We start from the raw sequence: 21,494 nt of genomic DNA, 5'->3' as shown, positions 1-21,494 counted from the left end.
TAAGTCCTAGATCTGACATATACATAGCACCACTAATATAAAATCCATATCATTTTTATATAGTAATAACCTTCAAATGGTATATGTCAAAATATGAACTCAATTAAATAATTAGTTTCCAAATTACAGTTTTGGCATAATGGTAGGAGTGTCTTAATTGGCCAAGGGACCAGGGTTCAATCCTTGATAGGCTTATGCTAAAAACTCAGAAAATAGTACTTGATGCCCCCTTGTCATACATTCAATATTATATGTTGACGATCAAGAGTAAGTTGGGTAAGGAGTGGTTACCTTGATGTAGTAATTAATGAAAAGGGAACCTCTGGGTCACTCTTAACTATGGTTGATCGCTTTACATTTTTTTTTTTTTTACTGTTGAAAATTTTTGAAACAATGGAAGAATCTGAATTTTGTGTGTTGATGAAGCACTGGATTCTGATGAGACATAATATTGTTCAAGCAAAGCAATGGATCGATAAGTGTTATTCGGACTTGGTTTCATTGAAAACAATGGTTATGAGGTAATACGCTGCCTTTAAATACTGTCATACAGACACATCAGCAGATAAGGTTTTGATCTCCAAATTTTGGGATGTACAACATGTTCATTACTAACCATGAGAAAGAAAGAACCATCAATAACAAATATCATATTATTATTTGTGTGTTTGAAGGTAGAAATCACCAAGAAAACAGTTATAAATGAAGAAAAAAAAATGCTCTTTCAATATGACAATGCATTGTGCTATGAGTTGATCGCAACAATTGCAAAATTGCTTTTGTACCTTTCCTATTCTTCACCTCTGGCATCCAGTTATTATTGGATACTGCAGATCTCAAAAGAATGCTTTAGGGAAAAGAAATTTGGCACTAACGAAAAAGTTATATTCAAAACCGAGTCATATTAAGAGGTTAAAAACAAATTGTTCTCCAAAAAAGGCATTGAATTATTAGAAAAGTGTTGTTACCAAATGGTCAGCCATTTTAATATTAACCAGGTTCAACATTGCTTAAGTTTGGTGATCTAATAGGAACCGGTCTGTCAACATGTTTATAATATACATACAATGATAAATAAATAGCTTAAAAAGCTTTAAAAAAATATTTTAAAACAGTTTAACAAGCAACTTAAAACCGAAATAAAAATGGAATAATTTAAACTTCAAAAAAAAAAATCGTTTTTGTGTGGCTTTGCTTTATGGCTTATCAACCCTTTTCGGGTTATTTAATGCTGAACTAGGTCATTTTCGTAAGAGTATTTATGTTTCAAGTTCTTTATATTTTCAAATAGTTATTCATGGTGTTGGTGTTTGTTTGGTTGTTTTGTAGATAAAAATTGCTGTTTTTTTATTTTTTTGCTTTGAAGAACATTAGGCACCGCAAAAAATGGCCGAAAAATCAAGTTGTTGTTGTTTTTTAAAACGAAATTACATTTATTAAAATCCATTATTTCTGAGTAACTTTTTTTTTTCCAGAAAGATAAAACCCTGAATTTTATCATATAGAAAACAGAATAATGTAAAACTTTTTCTACTATTTTTAATTAAATTTTAAATGTTAAATTTTCCCAAAAAGTTAACAATTGACATTTTTTGTCTTGCACAAAAAACGTACATAAATATTTAAAAAAAAAAAGGTTTTTGAAATTTATTTATTTATTTATTTGTTGTCTAAGATTTAGGATGATTTTCTATGAGAATATGCAAAAATATTATAATATAAGTACCTGGATTTCAAATAATTCCACTTATTCATATAGGCAACCAGTTACTTTGCGTCGATCTAGAGTCTTGATCGACAATGTTTACGTTTGTATTTGATAAAAAGCAAACTATGGAAGACCACACAGGCCAAAAAAACTTATTTTTCAGTGACGAAAATTTCAATGTATTATTAACGCTGAGGCTGGCCAGTACCAGATGGGTGACCATTTGTATGAGTTTGGTTTTTAATGTGTATGTGTTGGGGGCCAGGCTCCCCAAAATGGGGGGGGGACAATTTAAAGCAAAATAAAAAAAAATTATTTCAGCGCGTTTGGTCCACCGTAGTCGAAAGGCGGCAAATGTTTTCAAACGGGATCGAAAAAATGATGCTATTTTTAACACAAAGGGCACAATATTTATCAATTTTTTTTTTTGTATCGATTCTTCAAAGCATGCCCTGTTTAATAATGGTCATGCATTATTCGGCTCGCTAAAAAAAAAAAATTGTTAATCTATTTATCAAAGATTTTAAAATGGCTTTTTTCGTATAAATATTAAAAAAAATATTTTTGTTTTGCTTAACTTAAATTAATTATTTTACTTAACATATTCACCGAATTTCATATTTCAAAACTCAAAAGCGGGATAATTAAACACAATCGAAATTCTGATATTCAGATGTCAAAATAAGGTATGCAAACAATTTTTTTTTTAATCTATAATTCTGTCCCTTACAACAACACAATATGTTGTGTTCAGTTTCAGATGATTATTTTAAGCATATTTGTACCCCCTCAAAACAAGCGGGGTTTTGTAAGCAAAAAATATATATATATAAATATCGTTTATGAAAAATAAGTACACTGTTATAAAGTTCATTCTTCTCTTAATAATCGCTGAAAATTTCGTATTGATCGGATAATTACCTGATTTTTGGTAGATTTTTAAAAAGACGGTCTGTCAAAAAGTACTTACCTGCCCCCCCCCCCCCCAGTTTTGGCGGTGCCTAAAGAACATGATTGGAGTTCTACAAAGTAGAAGGAAAGAAAAACAATAACGTCCATGTTTGGTGCATTTTAGGTAAGGAAGCTGGTATCTTCAGACAGCCTGATCTGGTATTTTTGTCTTGTGGATAACTGAAAATTATTTTTTAAAAATGTTTCATACTTACGGCATGATTGAGAAGTTTGGGTAAACAATATCACCAATTTTCAATGTGTCGATGACGTGCAACATGATTCGTTTGTACCACATGACATTCTGGGTGATGAAGTTGAATTTGAATATCAATAACGAATCATCCGTCAACATCACTAATTTCTCTTGATCATTATTCCAGTGATCGATTCTGCGAATAAATAAAATGCAAATGTATCGAATGTCCTCATTGGATGTGTGCTACAATGTTAGATAATCAAGGTCGAGTGGATCCCCAATATTGAGAATCCAGAAATTAATCAGAAAAAGAAAACAATGAGAATGATTTATCCTGGTTATTGAACTTGTTTTTCATAAGCTGATGCCATCAAACGTAAGAGGCTTGAATCAATTGTCAAAAACTGCAGAGTAAATTACATAACAAGGCTTGAATTTTTGGCAACACCAACATCTATATATATAAAAGCGAAAATGTATGTATGTATGTATGTTTGTGTGTCTGCTAAAAATTTTTGACCGACGGAACAAAAATTCACAAACTTGGTATCATATTAAAGCCCCGCCCCCCAGATGACAAATATCGAAAAATTAGCCCAAAAGGACCATCAGAAGTGCGTCAACTGATCGATTTTCTGCAGGGGGGGGGGCCAAAAAGTGACATTTTAATGTTAAACATTACATATTTTTAAATCGATTTATAACTGCCCCAAAAAATATGGGCGGCAACTCTTCTACATAAAGTATACACGGGGCCGTTTATTTTGGGTCAACTTGTATTTAAAACCTGCTGAGTCATTTCACGTGATCTTGACGTCAGCCAGCTCTAATGGCAGTCTGAATTTAAAAAAACATGTTATCGGTAAAAAAAAAATTAACCCTTACACAAGCTAAACTATGAACTTCTACGCTATGGCAACGTTACCAAAGTTATTAGCACATTCAAAATAGTTAGATACGATGGTTAAACGAAAAATAACAAGCCAAAAATGTGAAGTAAAAAAAAAAATACGCTTACAAAAAATATAAACGATCAAAGTTTCTACAAAAAAAAAAAAAAAAACAGCCAGATGCAATTTTCCAATCTTTAGAGTAAGGAAGACGAAGTGAGAGAGAGAGACACACACATACACAAACGCAAACAGAAAGAGAGAGAGACAGACAGACAGACAGATAGATAGAGAGAGATGTCTAGACAGGAAACGAAATACGTAATTTAAAAAAAAATAAAATACTGCTACGTCATCTCGTAACGTTCCCGCGATGACCTCATTTAGTGGCTATCTGTCAATCAAACCTCTTTCACTCGCTTTATAACCCTTATTTTAACACTATAATCAATTCCTCTTACTCTTGGCCTACACAGTTAAGTGGTTGGAGTTAGTTTCACCTCCGCGTTCCGGGTTCAATCCAGCCTCACGACCAAAACTATATTTTTTTTCTTTTACATCTTTAGACACGCGGGCAACGTTTCTTTACTTTTTTTACTTCGCTTATTCTTTAGTTTACTCCCCCCCTATACACACAGCGTTTTTTTTCGCTGTTTTTTTTTTTTTTTTTTAGATTTTCCGATCTTTTTAACATCATTTCAGGGTTATTACTTATCCCCCCCCCCATACACACACCTAAAAACACCCGGGAAACGCCGGGTACCCCCCCCCCTGCTAGTCTATATATATAAAAGGCAAAATGTGTGTGACCATTTCGTGTATGTCTCGCAAAGGCTTCTTTCGCACACGCTCCCGGGGTCGTTACTATCGCTTAAAACTGTTTATATCAGGTCCTATATCATAATATCTAGGATTTGGGAACGTGGGTCGTCTCTAGATTTATTTACGTCGACTTTTATGAGATTCGCGCTATTTCGCTCTGTCCCCTGTTTGTCTTGCATTTTAGTATAAATACAGTGAAATTAAATTAAAACGTTGTGTTCTCGGTTTTCGCGCTGCTTTCCCCCCTTCCCACCATCATCTGGGGGGAAGTGAAAACTAAAAATAACGATCCCGCGATGAACTCATTTCCTGTCAATCAAACCTCTTTTACTAGCTTTATAAGCCTTAAATTAACACGCTAATCAATTACTCTCACTCGTGCTCGAGACGGTTAAGTAGTTGGCTTTGGTTTCCACCTCCGCGTCAAGGCTTCCGGGTTCAATCCCTCTTCGCAACCAAAACTATTTTTTTTTTCTTTTACACCTTTAAACACCCGGGCAACGTATTTTTTTTTTTATTACTTCGCTTATTCTTTAGTTTACCCCTCCCCCATACACAGGTTTATTTATGCCATTTTTTTTTTCCGTTTTGGTTTTGTTTTTTTTTTACATCGTCTTTTTTATAATATTTAAGCAGGGCTATTAATTACCCCCCCCCATACACGCACCTACAAACACCCGGTCAACGCCGGGTACCCCCCGCTAGTCTATTATATAAAGAGCAAACGTCTGTGTGCATGTGTGTGTTTGTATGTTCACTAAAAACTCTTGTCATCTGTATCATTGCAGCACAAACATAGTATCATAAGAAAGAGTAGTCTCTCGGATAAATAATATCGAAAAATTAGAAAAAGTGGTCAATTATTTCATGCAGAAATATCATTTTATTTGAAGGGAGGGTCATGTAAAAATCTCCTCTTCAATGCTGAATCTTAAACACGAGTTTCTAACTTTCTTTTTAAATAGATAAATTTACAATGTGATAGTGTCATTAGAATCTTAGTCTGATGGATAAAGTGCTCGCTTATGCTTTGTGAGTTCATGCTTGGCACACGTTTTTTCTTCTCTTTTCTTTTTTGTAGCTTACAAAATTTTGCTTTTGGTTTCGCTTCTGGCTGATGCCACCAACGTCCTGTTTTCTTTTTATGACCAGGTACCCTCATTCACCCCATTCCGTTATCACAATTTTTTATCCCTCCCCTCGCCTACTGTCATAATTTTGTTTTTCCGACTGGGTAACCCAGGGTGCACTTCCCCGCCCCCATTGTCACATTTTTGCCCCCCCCCCTCATCACACTGTCACAATTTATATTTAAGCAAATTTTTAAACCAGGGTGGGGGGGGGCAACGCTGTTACAATTTTCTTTTATGACCAAGTAACACCACTCCTCCCCAACCCCGTTATCACATTTTTGCCCCCCCCCTCCCTACTGTCACAAGAAAAGGAATCAATTAAAAATAAATATTGTCTTATTTCTAAATTAAAAAAGATGGATATTTCAACAGAAGGAGAGGGTGCACCATGAAAAGATATGCTTTAAAGTTTTAAAAAATCTATTAATAAAATAGTGCCCTATAATCTCAAACAAATTTACATTTTTAAGATTACACTGTCAACAAAAATATCATGTAATCTAAATTTTCTGACACTTGAAATTTGGGACTGCTCCAATATATACTTTCAATATCTTGTGTTCATAAATGACCAATAAATTTGTATTTTTAAGCACAAATATTTCACTTTGAACTAATTCCAAATATCTTTTATGTTTACTCTTATGCGGATTATAAAAATGATCACTTGGTTAAAACATTGATACAATGTTTTCTTTTTATGTTATTACTAGCGGGTGGGGGGGGTGATTGAAAAAAAAGTCTTAGTAGGCAGGGAGGCTCTAACTCGAAGAAGCAACGTGAAGGTGGAAAAGAAAGTGAAAGAAAATGCCGTATTTGCTTTACAACAATGTTGGGGAAAACCAGCTCCCTCTCTTGGGGGGGGGGAGCTTTGGCAGTGTCTTAATGAATAGCAATTGTCTGATATGAACGGTATTCCCCACAATAATCAAAGCTGATTGCCTCGAAGGCGTGCCGGTGCTTTGTTTCGATTCAGTTTCACTTTATTTATACGAGAAAGACAAACAAACACTGGAAACCAGTTTTAAAAAAAAAAACTTGCTTAAAATAAATGTAGAGATGACCTCTGTTCACAAATCGTAGATATTATAATCTAGGTAGTATACAAAAAGTTCTCCAAAATAGTAATCCCACCCCTGAGAACCCCAGCAAAAAAAGCCTTTGCTGGACATACAAAAACGCGTGCGCCCATTTTACCTTTTATTTTTGTACGTTATTTTCTTGAAATTTATTAAACACAGGTCCAGTTAACAAAAATCCTTTAGCCTTAAGTGAGATTCAAATTCGCTAATTGACATCACGAAAACTACTGTCCTAGTTATTCCTGAGTATTCCTTTTTTGTAAACCAATCACATATTTGCATTTTGCGTACAATCACACTTAAAAATACTATAACATTTAATTAGTAATATATAAACACATTTATGTTGCTTGATATAATTATAGGGGTATGGTTACAAAAAATTGGAAAGTTCTATTTTTTTTTTTTACTTAGGGTTTACCACTTATCAAGGCCTAAATGTCACTCGAGGATAGGGGGTTAATGAGTGTACGGTGGTAGTGAAATAATCATTAATGATATAAATTGGGTGGAATTTGATTATTAATGAGGACGATTAACAAAAACTTGTTAACATTAAAATTGGATGCCACCATGTTATATTTAGCCGGGAAGCATGCCAGCAGAACAGTGTTTTAAAGGTGAGCAATTCATGGAATCTGCGTTTACATTTAGACACAAACAGAGAGTGGGGAAAACCATATATGGTGGTTTTAGTCAGTCGAGTGTTTGAAAGTTTGTAGACAGGAGTGATAAATACTGACCAATCAAATGGAACCACACTCTGCTACCAACTAATGAGAAACCGGAATCACTCCATAAAATATAGTGATTCTTGGAATTCCTTCACATAATTTTTCGTCTTCACACTGGAAGGAACTCTTCGTCTTCATCTGCAAGGTTTTAATATTCAAAGTTTTTCTGAATTGATACTGCCGTTTTGTTTGGAACAACTTCTTTTTTTTCTTTTCTAAAACTAACATGGCATACAATTCAAGAACTTCTATTTTCATATTGATTGTTATTTTCACGACTTTTCAATCGATATAGCCTCTGAACTTCTTCATGTACACCTTGTCATACTATATACGAAATTTCAAACGAAACCCTTTATATAATCTGCAAGGGTAGTTTGTTCTCATTCCATCAGCCATGATCAGGTAAGAGACGTTGCAAGCCTGTCTGTTTTAACGTTATTTTCATGGCAAGTGCTCGTCTGAGCTCCAATCTATGATCCCCTCCTCGCCAAACATTTACAAGAAACATCCGTTTGGCTATAAACACTACCAATAATTTCCCCTACTCTTTATCTGTGCCTAAACTTATAACGTAGATTCCATGAACAAAGCTTCTTTCTAAGAACTGCACACCTGTGGAACTCTCTTCAGTTTACCTGCTTTCCAGCTGACTACAATATGGCCGTCTTCAAGTCCAATGTAAACAAGTTCTTGATGAGCCGTTCCCCTTAAGTAATCCAATTTACCAAATTGTTACTTCTAATGATTACTATGATATTGTCCTTTTGACCATTATACACTCTTTAACCCTTATCCTTGAGTGGCTTCGAGGCCTTGATAAGTGGTGATTCCTTTGTAAAAAAAAAACAAGTCTTAATTTGTAATTGTATTCTGAGCATTGAACCTACAACCTTGAAAAGACTGTGACTTAGAACTGATTATTACTTAGCACTGATATATGTTATGTCACAGGTTTTTGCAGATAGATTCTCGAGTTTGACTAGATGCAGAAGACAAGATGTGCAAGATGTATAATCAGAGATTACATCAGTGAAAACGTTACGAGAATAACATACAAGATAAAAACGGAAGTCTGAATAATCCAAATACTATAAATGATCAATCCTCGTCTAAAAAATTCTGAAACATAATGATCAATAAAGTTTATGAATTAGAATTCAAAATTATGTCAGTCAGAATGAATATGGTTTCAGACTATGGAATCGGTTATGCCAAGATCAAATCTACGATACCAAATCCCTTATTTTTGGTCCCCCGACAAAAGGAGGGTGGATCTGTAAATTTAACGTTGTCCGTTCGTCCATTCGTATGTCTGAACTTTTCTTAATAACTACGCCTACAAAGTTTTTTAAAGTTTGCACAAACATTAAACATAATATGAGTAAAACAGTAACAGAACGGATTTTCTGGCAAAACTCCAGTTGCCCCCTTAGGGGTGCCTTTCGGGTTAAAATGGTTAAAATTCACACTTTTGTGCTTATTAAAAAAAAAAAAAAATTGATGCCTTGAATTTTTATAAAACTTTTTGAAAAGTTGTAATTAACTGATTTCTATATAATTTTGTTTATCTATACTTCGCAATAACTCTTGGGTGTGTTCCAGGGGCTCTTTTAGGGCTAATAAAAACACTCCGTTTTTGGGACTATGTTACCATATTTGTCCAAAATTTTCTGTATGTCCATTTATCAGGTGCTGAACTCAAATTTAAATATGCTAAGGCCTTCGAGACTTTTGGGCCTAAATGTGGGGGGGGGGGCAAATGATAGACTTAGTCATTTCTTTTTTTTTTTTGCATGGTGAAGAACTCAAATTTACATATATTAAGGCCTAAAACTGCACCGTTTGTTCATTTTCACCAGGATTTGATGTCCTCTGGAACTTTTGGGACTAAATGGAGGGGATGCTGAACTTAGTCATTTTTTTTTGCCTTGTTCACTGTGCACTCACGGGGGAATATGCATGCTTCACTTGTTGAATTTTAATTTGAAATCAAATTTATTGGCAAAAAAATGTGAAAGTGCAATAAGCTATGTAAAAATCATGAGATGTGTACTTTTTTTATATAGTCTGAATGTTTGTTCAATTTATTTGTTTAAACTGCTGGTAGAGTCTTCCTTTATTTTGAGATTATATTTTATTTTGCATAAATTTCTGGTCACCGTTCATAAGCAAATAATAATAGTTAAAATTGATATAAACTTCAGCATAAAACGCCCAATCATGGGCCAAAAAATTTTTTTTTAAATGTCTGCTGCGTCAACTTATATGCTGTTGAGTCCCAGGAAATAAAAACATTTTCTGTTACTTTATATGAAAATGAGACGCTGCCGGCTAGAATTAAAAACACGTTTTTTTAGAGACTTGGGCGAATTTGGAGTTGTGAGCTTAGACAGCAGTGCACAGACTTTGTTGGCTTTTTTTTTTATGGAAATCGCTCCGGATAAGACATGAAGCAACTTGATGTAAAGTACAAAAAGATGTAAAGTACTAAAGAATAGTATTTGAAGTTTAAAAACTTCTCAACAATAAGTGTTAAATGGAATAGATCCTGTGACCCAGAAAACAACAATTCTTCCTCCTTTGTCAGAAATATCGCTCCTAAAATTTAAGGACTTAAGGATAAAATCAGGGAAGTGAGAGTTGTACAGCTGCCGAAAGTAAAGCCAGGATCAATTTTTCACTTTCCTTTAACCACAAAAATTGTTAAATAAAAGTACAGAATAGTTAAGAATCTATATTTTAAAGTACAAAATAGTCAACAATATATTATTTAACTAAAACTTTAACTTTTTACATAATCTCTGGACACGCCATTATTTAAACTACATAACCCCAGGTAAGGTCTTAATTACATAACATTTAGCCAGGTTATTAGTCAAACCACATAACCTCTAGCCAAGTCATTATTTAAACTACATAACCTCTGATCAGGTCATTATCTAAACTACATAACCTCTGATCAGGTCATTATCTAAACTACATAACCACTGGTCAGGCCATTATTTAAACTACATAACCACTGGTCAGGCCATTATTTAAACTGCATAACCACTGGTCAGGCAATTATTTCAACTACATAACCTCTGGTCAGGTAATTATTTAAACTATATAACCAGAAATACAACAGATTTTCTTTGGAAGTTGTTTCCTTAATTAAGATATGTTTAAATAATCCGGGTGCTCTTCTTGATGTCTATTTCTTACCTAAATTTATTTACTTTTGATGAAATTTAAAAAAAAAAAAAAGAAAAGAAAAAAGAAAGAAAAAGGACTTTTTTTTTTTACAGAAATAAATGCATAAATTTTAGTTTTGTCCTTTGACATGCAGAAAACATTTTTTTTTAAGTGTTAATATATTTTAGTTTCACACAGGTTCTCATCAAAAGAAAACAGACACACATACACACAAACACGCACACACATACATTTGCGAAGATATATTGCTGATAACCAAGTCATTAAACTAATACGTGTACTCAGTATTCAATGAAGTAATGAACCCACTTCTCTCTCTCTCTCTCTCTCCATTCGGCCTCCTCCCTCTCTAATATATAAGTCATTTAGTGACTTTACTTTTATTCCTCCCTTTATTTTATAAGTATTTCATTGGTAGAGCTGTTTCTGTAGCAACTCAGATCGATTGTAAAACATAAAGGAAGAATAGGTACGTGGTGTCTACCCTTTATGGGTGGGGTAGGAGTGGGGAAGCTGGTTTAATGGAATTTCTAGCCACAGAATAATTTAGTGATAAGGTCATTCGAAAAAAAAAAAAAATGCAAGCCTTCAATGTCATTAGGTGAAATCAGGTGGAGTAGTAGAGCATGATGGGAAAAAAAAAATTAGAAGTGATTTAAAAGTCGAACATTTCACATGCATTTTTGCTTTTTGTTTTCTTCTTTGGTAAATTTATGATCTCAAAGAACATTTTGTTTTTCTTTCAAGACTGCATAGGAATTCAGACTTTCCAAGTTTCATGATTTCGCTGAGTCTCGGATTTCATGTTAGTCTCACAATTTATGCTCATCGATATAAACAGCAGAAAAGTTGAAGAAATTACTCTGGTGTTTCCTTATAGTAATGTGCAACCGGAAGTACTGTTTAGTTGTATTATTTAGATTTTTCGGAGATTGAAGATTCAATCCTCAGTGTGAGTGGCATTCCAAAATACAATTGTGAATTACTTGGGACTTTTACCCAGCCATAGCGGACAGAACAAGAGCATGCTACTTGCATGGATTAAATAAAGGATTCCGTTCGAAATTCGGTGCAGATTCTAGACTTAGACTGAAAGCTTCCCAAGTTCAATAAGATACACCTTGAGAAGAGGTTACACCAACTGAAACGTTGTGAAAATAACACTCAAGATGAGAACAGTATTCCAAAGAATCTAAATAAGAAGAATAATCAATCATCTTTAGAAATTTAGAAACGTGAGATTGTTTAGTCTAGTTTAGGGAAGTCTTTGAAAATGTTCCTTTTTGAAATTTGATGGCACACATTCAAGTATTCTATGAAAACTATATATCTCAAGATTGAAAACTCCTTCTTACCTCAGGCAAAGCGGTTATGTTTTCAGTTGAGATCATGGCCCAACCTCGATTAACCATCCTATTTTAAATGGTCTTACTTCTTACACTTTTTGTTCTACTGATGAACTATTTCCTCTTTTTATTATTCACTTCCTAACACTCTGGGGAAGGGATGACACATCTACATTGCTTGACCAACTGAAAAGACTGTTTTAAGAAAAATAAATTTTAAAAAGTTTCTCTTTAAAGCTTAATGGAACACATTCAAGTATTCTTTTTTTTTTTTTTTTAACTACGTATCACAAGAGTGCAAATTCCTTGTTACCTTGGAGGTTATATTTTCAGTTGAGTTCATGGTCCCCACTTTGTTAAAGCATCCTATTTCAGATGGTGTCATTTCCTATACTTTTGTTCTATTGATCAACTATTTACTCTTTTAGTTAAAGTTTTTTTCTTTTTTTTAATTCACTTCCTTACACTTTGTGGGGAGGAATGTGTACATTACCACAACATTATTTACAACAAACTGTGTAATCATAACCTGCGTGCATCATTTTCTTCATTTTTCACTTTGAACATTGCAACATGGATATGTCCAAAGTGAACCATAGAATTTACTTCTTCTATGTTTATATAACTTTAATATAAGTTAATATTATAAAAATGTGTACTATTCAAAAGAAGAAACATAAAATAAATGACTGATTTTTTTTAATTTCAACATACAAACATAATGAAGTGTTGTAAGGGTTTGGAAGAGCGCCACAACTTGGTATTTAGTGGAAACAAAATATATATTGAACAGAAAAAGTAAACACAAAAAATAAAGAGTGTGGTTATACATCAGTCCGACTGCCAAGTGTACATGACTTGTACATAACTTATGTGCTAAACATCTATTTATAAATATTTAGACAAAATAAAAATAAATATAAAACATGGTACAAAGCCAAAATTGGGTGAGAGGAGGAGGGGTAATGATGTCCAATCTAACATTTGTTAACTAGACTCTTTCAACCACAATACCAGAATCTCTTCATGAATAACCTAATAAAACCCGAAATAACAATATATACATGATGTGGGGAATTGGGAAATAAAAATTTTATATATATAAAAAAAACAACAATATATTTACAATGACAAAATTGTGTGTTAGTATAATCCCCCCCCACTAGAAAATGTGGCAGATAAGCAGTTTTGCCAATTGAAAAAAATAATGCAGATTCCTCTCAAATAATAAGTTTAGTGGGCCTACATCTCTGACAAAATAGCAAATCTGTCACCTAATTGGAATCTGGAATTATCAAACTAAAATGAAGGGGAAAAAAAAAAAATTGAGGGTGAAAAGGAACAAAAATAAAAGGGAATAGCCTTATGATGTCATAATCTAGCATTTATTAATTAGACAACTATACCAGAATCTATACATGATGTGGGGAGTTAGGGAATAAACATTTTATACATAAAAAAAAGAACAATGTGTGTTAGTATAGCGGAAAAAAATATATATTGAACAGAAAAAGTAAACAAAAAAAAAATACAGAAACTGTTCATGGAAGTAAGTTCACAGAGGAAGAAAGAAAAGTTCCTTGCAGTGGTGGTAGATAGATGAGTACTTGTTGTGGAAGTTTTATAGGGAAAGGGGCCATAGATTAAAGCTCAGTAGAGCACCTGCAGTGAAAATAACTATATAGTAGATAAACACTAGCAACGTCACCATTTGTGACGAGTATCAAACACAATATATATTTTTCAGACCCTCAACTAGTAAGTAACTCAATCTTTTTACTCTTTTTATATAATCAAAATATAATTCTACATTATTTTCTCTTTTTGTAGTAGCAATATTTAATTAACTTATCCGAAAAAATGTTGTCTCCTTTTCAGTGAAAATAAAAAATTTGACTATTTGATATTATTAACATTCATAATTATAATGCTATGAGCTAGCAGCAACGGCTGTTTATAAAAATCAATGACAGTTTTGTAAACTATATTTACTAATGCTGGGATGATTAATCGGAATCAGAAATCAAAAAGATCGGAACTTTTTGGAGAATCGGTATCGGAAAAATTTGCGCCTATTTTCTGATGACAAAAACGATTCTTTTAATTGGCTTTTTTTATTTGATTTTTTTAAAGAAAAATTCTCTATCTGCTGATAACAATACTAAAATAATGAATATCTATTGATTTTAAACTATTAGTAAAACTAAAATCGATAGATCGTCCCTCACAAATGTATCTTGATGTTTGAGAAAATATCTGCACATTTAATGTGTTTTTATGGTAATCGATAAAAATAACAACTTTATAGTTAAATATTTAGAGACTTATAAAGAATCAGAATTGGTAATTGTATCAGAATCAGGAATTTAATACAGAATCAGTAATTGTATCGGAATCGCAAAAAATATTGAAATCGTCCCATCCCTAATATTTATAGGTTCATTTTTTTTACAGGTTACTTTTTTTTTACTTAAAATTAATGTTTTGTGGCTATTTTATAAAATAGTGGCTCCTACAATAAATACGAGTTTTTAAATTAAATGTACTGTAGAGTACCGTCAGATATAAATCAGTATCTCTTCCATTCATGTTTGACATATGATGATTCCACAACCTGTCTTCCGTTTTCCTGCTTTCCGGCTGACTGCAATATGGTTGTCTTCAAGTCTAACGTAAATAAGTTCTTGATGAGCCGTTCCATATAAGTTATCAAATTTACCAAATTTTCATTACTAATGATTACTATATTGTCCAATTTCTACTGTACACTCTTTAACCCTTATCCTTGAGTGGCCTCTTGGCCTTGATAATGTGGTGATGCCTATGTAAAAAAAAAAAAGAAAAAAAAAAAAAAGATTCCACAACCTTTATTTCTGGAGTTATTAATATAGCAATCTCATTGTGCCTTTCCAAGCTATCTGGTCAGATAGAGAAACTAATCAATTGATAAAAAAAAAAATTTAAATAAATTAAAAAAAAAAAAACTGATAGAAATGACGTCTTCTATTATATGAAGGGTAGTTGTCTGTGTGTATGTATATGTATAGCCAGCTAAAAGTCAATCTACAAAACAAACACTCATAAAGTTGGTATATTCTTGATCGGTGTTGCCCTGGACAAATAATATCTAAAATTAAAACAATATATACATTAATTCTGTGGAAGTGAACTGAGCTAACAGGAGGGGGAGGGTTTTTTTTCAGCTCTTTTTTCAATGTTATTCATTATATAGAAGGAGAGGTGATAACTTACATTATTATTATAGTTATTATTCACTCACTAGGAGTTTTCACACAGGCTATCATCAAAGAATTCTCTTTCACAACAACTTGTGGTGTTCCCTGGAGTCTGAGTAACAAGTCTCTCCAGATTTTCCAGTACTATCTACCTCTTTCGATTCCATTTGCAAATTAATTTGAGTTATAACAACAACCGGTTACCATTGATTTCTCATTGACAGCAGCTATTGGTCTTCACTTGAATTTGAGTGACAATAAACCTCCCCAAGTTCCCAGTCCTCTTCACACTCATCCAGTGGAGGCCTGGTAGGTGCTTTCTCTCCTCTGTCTTTCCATCCTTCTTGACCTTTCGACTATTTGTGTGGTGCGAGTCATGCTGACGCCAGTTTTTTTTAGATGGGGGAAGAAAGGGGGGGATGAAAAGAGAGGGAGAGAAGGGGAAGAAAAGGGGGGACGAGGAAAAGGGAGGGAGAAAAGGGGAAGAAAAGGGGGGACGAGGGAAAGGGAGATAGGCACTTTTCACTTTTGGTTGCGTCTTTTTGTTTCACTTCTGTTGCGATTGTTCGGTTAGAATTTTTTGCACATGTGGACTAGTTTCTGCACTCAAGGGTTTCCCTTAAGATTTCAGCTATTTTCAGTATTATCATTCGTAGCAAAATCTCAGTCTTCCTGTCGATTCCAATTTCTCTTTCTTTCCAAGTTTTTTGGGACTGTTCCTAGTGCTGAAAATTCCTTTTAATTTCAAGAAAGCATTAATCATTGTTTTGTACAAAAAGGATTACAGGTCCGAATGTTAAAACTATTGACCTACAAGTTTGTTAAGCGATTTTTATAAACTCTTTATGACTATCATTGGCAACAGAATCACAAGTGATCTTTATTCCTGTCTCCCCGATTCCCAAGCGGCCTATCAACCTGGAAGGGCCACAGTCGAACAGATTTTTGCCCCTTTTTGCCAATTGAGTGTAATAAACTATGATACATCATTTTTCTCAATTTTACAAAAGCTTTCAATAACAAATCGAAGAAACTTTTGTCAACTTTAGATAAACCCCTCTCAACTACGTTAATCTCCTAAAATCATTTTACGACTGATCACAGGCTTTTATAAAAATTGACCTTGGGTTTAGCCACTCCGTAAACATCAAAAAGATCGTCAAGCATAGAGATATGCTTTCAGCCATTCTGTACTATGTTGCTGCTGTTATATCTTTTCTATAGGTGGAAAAATTCTCTCCAACCTCTCCTATACTGATGACGTCACTCTTGTTAATGAATGTACACATAAACTTCAAGTTTTTGTTAATGTGTTAGCAAGGATGGCACAATCACATTGACACACCGGTTCCCGCCAGATCACCAAAGTTAAGCAACATTGAGCCTAGTTAATACCAGATGGGTGACCATTTGGGAAGGCTAGGCACTATATGTACCAAATTTCCAGGTTGGAATCTGGAGGCACATTAATTCACTGAGAGAGATGCACCCCTAGTCTCAATTAAGACATGTATCTAGGAGAAGGTAACTTTGATGATATCAGCAGCAGGACGTTGGGTGGCCAGGGAGGAGAATAATCTCTAGCAGATCAATGGTTCTATTAAGAGTTACGTTATTCAACTGCAGCTATGCCGATGATCTAAGGACAACAAATAGGTACAAACAGGCGAGTCAGATGCCACTATGCTGGGGAAGATAATTGCACTGCCAAGTTCAAAATCATGTAATGTCTTCAGAGGAACCAGACCAACAATGGACTGAAGTCTATGGAGAACACTAACCATGATTTCATTTACAGCATGAAAAATGCTACGATACAAGAAGAAAAAGATTAGCAAAGAATGCCAAGTAGATAGGATTATAAATAAACCTCAATAAAACAGAATGTATGTCTACAGCTAAATCACAGTTTAACCTATATATGACTATTCACAGTAAACCCATCAAACAGGTCACCCAATTCATTTATTTAGAGCATAAACTGACTTTCTCCAGTGATCACGATATTGAAACACAGAATCAGGCTGGGCTGGGTGGTTTTCCAAAAATACAGCACCATTCAAAAATCCAAATGAGTGCCAATAACTGTTAAAGTAAAAGTTTATTTAATTTATGTCCTCCCAGTAGTTTTGTACGGCCTTGATTGTATCACATGGACTAAACAACTAGCCAATCACATTGAGGTGTTTCAAAATCACATTACAGGACATCGCCTGATCGAAAAAAAATATCCACCCTCCGTCAAACCACTTCCTTACACTCTCTATTTGATAAAATCAAAAGTAAAAAACTTTTTGGCCATGTCATACAATCAATCACTGATTTGTCAAAGTTATGCTTTGAGGGTATGTTAGAAGGCAAAAGAGGCAGAGGAAAGCCAAGAAGTTGGAGAGAAAATGTTTTTGATTGGACATCTCTCAACAGTTTGGCATCCATCAACCAACTTGCCTTGGATCGGAAGGAATCATGAAAAACAAGTCATGTAGGTCTTTTTGCTTGGATGGGTTGATCTGTTTATATCTCCATGTTCCAAAGGATTTTGTAGTGTTCGTTTTCCTGCACTGTCTCTAGTTTGTGTTTGAACCATTTACCAGCATGTTCGAGGTGATTTATCAGCATGCTAGATGTAACAGGAGGTGAAATATGGGTGTGGTAGAGAGATGTGTAAAAATGAGGAAGTGAGAAGGACACAGAGATAGAGAGAGAGAGACAGACAGATTGAGAGAGATAGAAGTTTTAATATGAAGAGGTTACCAGTGCACTGCCTTCCCCATGTAGTCGTACCTGTCCTTACATTCCTTTTGGGTTAGTTTGCTACATTCTTATGTGTTTATGTAGTTTCATGTTTTGTCTCTCTGCCCACAGAGTCTACATTTACTTTTTTCTTGAGTTTTATCTATTTTAGCTTTAATATGGTTGTTTCTAATTGTGTTGTTCTGTGCGGCTGTCAGTATGAATTTTGTTTCTCTGTCCATGTACCTTTTTCTTAGCCACATCCAGGTGCTTTCATGATTTTTTTCTTCCTATGTTCTGACTTTTCCAGTTTTTTTTGTTTTTTTGTGCCTTCTACGCAGTCTTCTATGTTTATAAGTCCTCTTCTCCTTCACTCCTTTCTCCTTTTAACATAGTCAGTGTCATCATTAATTTCTAATTTCCTCGTCCTCTGATCTAGGTGTCTAAGTTCTTCTTTAGTTCATCCAATGAATTATTATGGACTCATTAGCGACATTGCCCCAGATGTTTAATTAAATCTCTACTCTATAGCTTTGTTTCTAACAGTTTCCTCATTCTTCTCAGGTACTCTTTTCCAATTTTAGCTTTCATTTCTGTAGATTTAGTGGTGTCTGCTTCCAGCAGCCCTAGATATCTGTAAATGTTATTTTCACATTGGGAGCTCCCATCTTCCCTTTGTTGGGAAGTGCCATACATTCTGATGTCTCTAGTTTTCCTTTTTCACCTCTAGTAATGCACATTTTTCCATTCCAAATTCCATTCCAATGTCCTGGCTGAATATTCTGGTTGTGTTTATCAATTATTTCTAGCTCCTTTTTGCTTTTAGCAAACAGCTTCAAGTCATCCATATACATGAGGTGGTTTATTCTTTGTTCTGTGCCTGTAAATTTGTATCCAACATTAGATTTCCTAAATAACTAGTTCAGTCGCATCATCGTTATGATAAACAGTAGTGATGATAGTGAGTATCCTTGGAAAATGCTTCTCTGTATTCTTATATCAGTCAGGTGCTGTCCTCCAGCTGTCAGTTCCAGTCTCCATTGTTTTCTTAAGAATATTAATAATCTTGTACATCCTTAGGCATTCAATTATTCATGCTTGTGAGATTCTTGTAATCAATCCATGCCATGGCTATGTTCTTTTTCCTGTTTTTTTTTTTTTTTTTTTTTTTTACCTCTCTCAAGATTTTTTGGTTAAGCAAGTAGTAGATCTGTTCACTCAGTTGTGCAGTTAAAGTTTACCACAAAGTCGGTAAGCAGGTTATTGGTTTGTAATTGCTTGGAGCCTTCCTTTTTTTGGTGTATTTTTATATTAACGTAGTTCTTTCTTTAATCATCCATCTTGGTACTTCTATTTTATAGATACATTTTTTTCGGGTTTTGTACCACTCAATCATGGATTGTCATGAATTTTTTGAACCTGTAATTATTATTATTTTCAATAGATCATAAGACAGGAATGGGCTGGGAGGAGATGAAATATGGGTGTGGTAGAGAGATGTGTAAAAATGAGGGAGAGAGAGAGATAGAGAGAGAGAGAGAGACGGATTGAGAGAAGTAGAGAGATAGAAGTTTTAATATGAAGATGTTACACACTTTGTAACTGGTTCTATTTTGACGATGCCAGTTTGCCCTGTTAGTTAAGAATAAGAGTTAATAAAACGCTTTCTGATTCTCATAACAATTCAAAAAAAAAAAAAAAAGAAAGAACGAAAGAAAGAGAGAACTTACTCTGTTAATATCCAAGCCCCTTGATAATTGCCATCGATATCTCTCTTTACAAACTCAGTGCATTTGCGGACAGAAATGTCAAAAGAATTCTCCTAGAAAAAAACACAATATCAAGATGTTAATGTTAAAATTAAATGAAAATATTAAAACAAGTTAGAATCTGAATAAATGTTAATAAGTAAATCAACAACAATTAAACATTTCTTCTCTGTGTTTGTTCGTCACTTATAGACTCCAAAACTACTTGAGAGAATTATAGCAAATTTGCATGAAGCACCCAGGGCATGCTAGACGTAACAGCTACATCAAAATAACATACTACTACTTCTACTAATTTATACATATAATAAAGTGAAATCGATTTTTCCCATCTTAATTCAGAAACCAAACGACTATAAACAGAGTCACTACATATAATTCCAATATGATCACACTTCCTACCAATCAATGATGCATATTTTGGAAATTTATAGACACTTTAATTCAATTTCAGAATTTTCTACATTTATTCTGTTCAACCTGACTCACAAATCAGTCAGATTCAAAGAAAGTGGGCATAACTTTTACTCGGACAAAAAGTTGTTGTTGTAGTAGCAGTACAACAACAACAGTAGTAGTAGTAGTAGTAGTAGTAGTAGTAGTAGTAGTAGTAGGCTTTTGCCACCCTAACCCCAGGAAATACCAATGGGCATTGGTCCCTATCATTAGGTTAGATCTAAAAGGACATCTGGCCTATAAAAATCTTGCCTCAACTAAAAACAATTTCAATTTCTCTAAGTCGTCCAACACATGTCAGCACATAAAATGGACATTAAACCAAATATGATCATGATGATGTGCTTAAAAATATTGAAAATTGGATGCTACATATGCTGGCAGTCTGACTATAATACATATTAACTAAAGAAAGCAATATTTATCTATATTAAATATTGCTTTTCATACTATTATTATATACTTATAACATAATTGTTTATAAATATTTGCATTCAACCGACTTCCATATGGACATCTTCTTACTAATTACTCTGGGCCACAACAGTTCAAAATACAAAGCAGAAAAAAGCAGTGTTCATCTTTTTTATAATTTATTTATTTTATTTCCACGCCAAACAAGGCACAGTGCTACTTTGATGTAGAGGTTTACTTTCTGGGACATAATCTGCAGGGATATTATGTAAGGAAATGAACAGGAAGATGTCTGTTCACATTACACTTGAACCTCTGCATGTCAGTACAGTTGAGAAAGCAGAACTCCGGAAGGGAGTTCCAAAGTCTATCAGTTCTGGGGAAAACCTATTAGAGTAGAAGGCTTTCTTACATCTAGGGATCTCTATGGTGTAGGGGTGAGATTTTGCTACTTGTCAGGTCTGTCAGGGGTATTTACGTCGAGAGGGTACAAGTGCTTGTAGTTTGTTGGAGTATTCACCATTAAAATACTTGTAGAACAGGCAGAGGGATGCAACATTTCGTCGATGGAACAGAGATTGAAGCTTAGATGACAGTTCATTTGAACTCTGTCCAGGAGTGAGAGACTAGTAGCAGATGGATCAGCTCAAATGTAATAACACTACTCCATATATGGACGAATGGTGGCCTTAAAGATGTACAGGATACTTTCAGGCGTAAATAGCTTTCTTCAATTTACAATCTAATTATTATATTATTATTTACATTCAGCAGATTTCCATAGGGACCCCTGACTACTTATTATGGAATCCCAAAGTACAAT

General features: G+C 34.0%; 1 protein-coding gene across 1 annotated transcript in view; it reads right to left on the bottom strand.

Moving 5' to 3' along the window:
* Positions 1 to 21,494, bottom strand: part of LOC145269271 (tumor protein p63-regulated gene 1-like protein) — a 236,119-nt gene that overhangs the window by 44,296 nt on the left and 170,329 nt on the right. The window contains exons 3-4 of the mRNA XM_080124952.1: positions 19,763 to 19,854; positions 2,875 to 3,051 (exon numbers count right to left, since the gene is read on the bottom strand). Coding sequence (XP_079981078.1) covers positions 2,875 to 3,051; positions 19,763 to 19,854 — 269 coding nt within the window. The remainder of the gene's footprint in view (positions 1 to 2,874; positions 3,052 to 19,762; positions 19,855 to 21,494) is intronic.

This window comes from Euprymna scolopes, chromosome 4 (assembly GCF_053919585.1).
Source record: "Euprymna scolopes isolate OS-2025 chromosome 4, ASM5391958v1, whole genome shotgun sequence".
Taxonomy (NCBI): Eukaryota; Metazoa; Mollusca; class Cephalopoda; order Sepiida; family Sepiolidae; genus Euprymna; species Euprymna scolopes.
This window is presented reverse-complemented; position numbering and strand designations above follow the sequence as displayed.